Source organism: Emiliania huxleyi (genome assembly GCF_000372725.1).
Source record: "Emiliania huxleyi CCMP1516 chromosome Unknown EMIHUscaffold_1458, whole genome shotgun sequence".
Taxonomy (NCBI): Eukaryota; Haptophyta; order Isochrysidales; family Noelaerhabdaceae; genus Emiliania; species Emiliania huxleyi.
This window is the reverse complement of record NW_005201135.1, coordinates 704-5,483: the sequence shown is the minus strand read 5'-3', so window position 1 is coordinate 5,483 and position 4,780 is coordinate 704. Positions and strand designations below refer to the sequence as shown.

The 4,780-nt window shown below is 62.9% G+C and overlaps 2 protein-coding genes across 2 annotated transcripts; both read left to right on the top strand.

Moving 5' to 3' along the window:
* Positions 1 to 53: 53 nt before the first annotated feature.
* Positions 54 to 348, top strand: EMIHUDRAFT_252802 (hypothetical protein; the record flags this gene model as incomplete). The annotated part of the gene is made up of 2 exons (XM_005787076.1): positions 54 to 108; positions 242 to 348. 2 exons carry the CDS (start codon positions 54 to 56, stop codon positions 346 to 348), a joined length of 162 nt encoding a protein of 53 aa, XP_005787133.1.
* A 1,099-nt stretch (positions 349 to 1,447) lies between these two features.
* On the top strand, positions 1,448 to 2,129 carry EMIHUDRAFT_252801 (hypothetical protein; the record flags this gene model as incomplete). The annotated part of the gene is made up of 3 exons (XM_005787075.1): positions 1,448 to 1,586; positions 1,657 to 1,880; positions 1,986 to 2,129. 3 exons carry the CDS (start codon positions 1,448 to 1,450, stop codon positions 2,127 to 2,129), a joined length of 507 nt encoding a protein of 168 aa, XP_005787132.1.
* Between the last annotated feature and the right edge of the window lie 2,651 nt (positions 2,130 to 4,780).

Genomic DNA, 4,780 nt, shown 5'->3' with positions numbered 1-4,780 from the left:
ATGGGCCCCCCCCCCCCCCTTCCCTTCCCCCTTCCCCCTTCTGTCGCCTCGCCATGGCGACCATCGGGCCCGGAACCCCCCCAGCCCCCCCCATCTCCTGCGCCGCCGGTGGAGCGTAGTCACTCAATTTGTTAGTTCGTGTTGATTGGCTGCAGGTGGAGCGTAATTAATGACCTGTGAGTTCTGTTGGTCTGGCCCCTGCAGGTGGAGCGCATCCGCGAGACACTCAACCTCGCGCCAGGCGGGCTGGTCAAGATTGTCAAGGAGGCGCACGCCGCCCTCGGCCTCACGCCGGAGGGCGGCCTCATCCAGCAGACAGACTTCCTGCTGCTCAAGCTCTTCGGGTAGTCGCCGTAGTACTCCACGCGCCGCGCGCGGGCGGCCCCCGCGCTGGAGGGCACAGCGCCCCCCGCGGGGCCCCCGCGTCGCGGGCGCGTTCGGCCTCTTCTCGACGCGGCGCCTCGTCGCCGCGATCCCCTTACGTTCCTTTGTGCGTGTGTGGTTGCGCCTTTGTTTCCACTGAGCGTGGGAAACAAGCCGGCACGGGTGGTGTGCGAGCCGCATACGCATGTTCCTCTCCTCTGTATGCAGGGTGGTGTGAGAGTGTGTACATGGTGTGCTGCAGTGCTCTCGATGTGCGCAGGCGTGTGGCACGGGAGTGTCTAGTCCCGGCCGAGCGCGCACACGCTGTCTCTTGGTCGTTAAAAGGTATTTATTGGTGCTTTTGCTTGTGCGCACTGTGTGGAACGGGCTAGCTCAAGGTTGCGTTAGATTGTCAATGGAGAATGGCCGCGTTCTCGCCCCTTTCCTGTACGGCTTTATCGGTGTACGCGCGTGGGTCTCAGAGGACGAATGCGCACCGGAGATCTTCGAGGACTTCAAAGTCGGCCGCGCCCCACGGCTATCCCGCCGGCTCTCGAGTGTCGCAGCGCGACGCGCTTCACCCCTCTCGACTCCGCGCTGCGAGTTGATCTGGAGACGACGCTCGGCCACCGCCAACTCCACCCTGACGTGACGCACATGCGCCGAGTGTCCCCCCCGAGGGTGTCCTTGTATAGTATAGTTGGTTGCGAGTTAAAAAAAGCCCATTCCGCACCCGCAGCCAGCACCAGTACACATGCTTCCAACAGGACCGCGACCCGACGGACCGCCGCTCCTCCTTCGCAACCTTCTCCGGCCTTCTCAACGCTCTCGACGGCGTCGCCGCCGGAGAGGAGCGCCTGCTCTTCATGACGACGAACCACATCGAGAGGCGACCCCGCCATGACCCTCCATGACCCGAGAGGACCCGAGAGGACCGGGCCATGACCCGCCATGACCCGAGAGGACCAGAGAGGACCCGAGGTGGCCCGAGGTGGCCCGAGGTGGCCCGAGGTGGCCCGAGGTGGCCCGAGGGGACCCGAGAGGACCCGAGATCATCCGACACCACCCTAGGCTCGACCCCGCCATGATCCGACCCGGCCCCGTCGACGTCATCCACGAGGTTGGCGACGCGACGCCGCACCAGATGCGCACGCTCTACCTCAACTTCGACCAGCCGCAGCTCGCCGACGCCTTCGGACGCGGAGGCCCTCTCCGGCTCCTCCGTCTCGATGGCGCGCCGCTGCAGCCCGGACCTTTGCTCGCCCTCGCGCGACACTACTGTTACTCGCGAAGGCGTTAACACCGGCCACTCCTGCGGCGCCTCGCTCGCGACGCTGATGGCGGCCGAGTGGGCGGCCGACGGCTCCCTCTCCGCCCTCTCGCCGCCGCCCCTCCTCTACAGCTTCGCGGGCCCGAGGGTGGGAAACGCCGCCTTTGCGGCGAGCGCGGACGCCACCCTCGCGCGGCGCGGCCTAACGCTGTGGCGCGTAGTCAACCAGCGCGACTCGATCCCGCACGTGCCGCCCGACGTGGCCTCCTTGACCCCCCTCACGCACGCGCACGCACGCGGCGCGCGCCGCCTCGCACCGGAACCGCGCTAGTGGCAGCACGCCGGCACGCAGGTCTGGCTCACGCCCGACTCGGGAGGCACCGAGGCGGAGGTGTGCGCAGCCGGATCCTGCAATGACGCCGTGCCCGGCTACAGGCTCTCCATCCTCGACCACACCACCTACTTTGGGGTGAGCTCTGCGGGATCGAACTGCTGAGCGATGAGTGTGTGCATTAGGTAGCTCACTTGGGGGGAAGATCAAAATAAAAGGGGAGCACGTGAGAAACCCTGCTGGAATTCTTTTTGAGCTAGCCTTCAATGAATTTTGTTGTTCGGTTGGAGCACTTGGTTTTGGCTGTCTGCGGAAATCCTGTCTAAGCACACACAGTGAGTCACTCTGCATCGCGCTGTGGGGTGTGTGTGGTTGTCCGCGCCTCGGGTACCCAGGTGGCTGCGTTTGAGGTGTTTGTGTGTGTTCTGCGGGCGAGTTGGTTTCACGGGAGGGAGGGGCAGGCTGCTCACCCACGTGCACCGGGCAAGTGCATGCACTTTGAATGCCGTGGGGCTCCCGCCCGTCCGGGTGCGGAGTCCGGAGAGGCGAGGGTCGCCCCCCCCTTGCCCCACCACTTTGTGTGTGTGGAGAAATTTACCTTACCTTACCTTAGCCGCGTGGATGTGTTAGGTATGTTGAGGCCGCGACCGTGAGAGGAAACTTGAAAGGCGTTGCTCCGGCTGCAGATGTGCTTTGCGAAACGGTGTGGTCCATCTTCGTCGTGGATGACACGCATCCAGTTGACGACAGCTGCGCACTCGCTCGCCACGTCAAACGTTGCGTCTGTCTGCTTCTTCACTTCAGCTTGGCATCCAGCGATGAGACCAGATGCTGCCTCCTCTGGCAGACGGACACCGTTTGGCAGAACGACACCGGCAAAGCTGGACGCGATGGAATTCTCACAGTCGTCCGAGTTGAGTTGCGCCGCCGCCAAAGCGGACAACACGGCTAGTAACATCCTCGTTGAGGCCCTCAAAATCCTGAGAGTGAGGGCAGAGCGTCAGTCGCAGGCGAGAATTGGGCAAGGCTTGGCGCGGCGCTCTGGGAGATGCGAGATCTGTCGTGGCCCGTGAGCTCGTTGGATGGTGAGAGGCGTTTTGAGTGTTGCGCGGCGCGCGGGTGGGTCGCTGGGCAGGTCGGGGAAGGACCGGAGAGGAGGATGTGCTCAAGCAATGTGGCGAGCCGCGGCCGACGACCAACCGGCACGGCGTGACATCGGAGATTGAGGCGGAGGGCGTATCACTTACCGAATTGAGGCGGAGGGCGTATCACTTACCGAATTGAGGCGGAGGGCGTATCACTTACCGAATTGAGGCGGAGGGCGTATCACTTACCGATTTCCAGGGCACTTTCGGCTTTTCACGCTCCGCATGTGGGCCGCCCTCGCTCGCGGTCGCTGTTGGTCACCGACCGCCGGGGCGTCCGGCGTCTGCGGCTCTTGACGTCTTGAGCTAAGCTGGCGAGGGAAGAAATAAAATCGGGTCTCATCGCAAACCCTGATCCGGACCCCAGCGCCGGCATCATCAGTGAAGGCACAAGTGTTCGAAGAGAGAGTGGACCTGAGCAATGATATGACTGGGTGGCAAATGATAGCAGTGGGCGTCAGAAGACTCGTGGGGCTCTGAGGAGAGCTGTAGCGGGAGAGGCCAGGGAATGGGCGAGGGGGGGGGGGGGGCTCAGCCGTGCAAAAAGGATCAATTAATAATAGTAATGAAGAAAAAAATCCGTTGGGAAATCGCTGCAGCCGTCCTGCACAACGTCTGACAGGACGACAATGCTGCTGTCGGGCTTGTCGTAATCGAGCAGCGGCCGGCACTCTCCGACGGGGATCGGCGGTGGCGCGGGTGGCGGGGGTGGGGGCGGCGGGGGTGGTGGTTCGACCCTGGTGCAGGGATACTTCTTGCAGTATTGCTCCTTGTTTTCCAAGCATGCAAATCCACAGCAAGCCAATGTGGTCCAGTCGCCCGTGTAGAGCCAACCATACCCATAGAGGTCGTCATCGTCGCAGGCCCACTCGCATCGCAGACACTGGTCAGGTCGAACTTGGACTTCTCCTTCGCCGGCGCCGCAGATTTTCTCGTCATCGCAAGACGGATGCAGTCGGTAGTGGTTGGGCGAGGAGGGTGGGTCGGGATCGTCTTCGTCACCAGACAAGACGCCGGAGCACGTGTAGGCCGCTGTGCCAAGACCGACTGCGCAAGCTGCGCCAGCGGTAGGGACTCCACCGACAATGCACTTGGCCCCACCGGTAACCACACTCCACCGGCGCACTTAAGCACCCCAACCCAGTCGAACCATCCCAGGCCGCGACCGTGAGAGGAAACTTGAAAGGCGTTGCTCCGGCTGCAGATGTGCTTTGCGAAACGGTGTGGTAGCCCTCGTTGAACTGTTTGGTGAGTTCTGGTTTTTCGGCATCTCCCATAACGGGCCGGGAGACGGAGACGGCGTGGAATTATTGCCAAAATAACTCCCATGCTCGGCTCTGGCGGCAATGTGGCTCTAGGCCGTCCCGTTTTGATCTCTCGGTGAGTGGGGGGCCGAGCCGTCTCAGGGTGGCGGGCGGGCGGGCGTTTTGAAAAACAGAAAACAGAAAACAAGAGGGGGCCCGGGGGCCCGGGACCCCACTGGGAGTAGAAAATACGCCCAAGGGGGCCCAAGGAGGCGGTGCGGGGAAGCAGCATCAGGTGAGAGCAGGAAGGATGGCGCTTAGGGTCGGCTTTGAACAAGGGTTTCCAGGTTTTAGATCAGTATTGGTGTCGGCACACATCCCCACATGAGGTCAGCGGCGCGCAGTGCCTCTCTCGCAGGCTGATTTT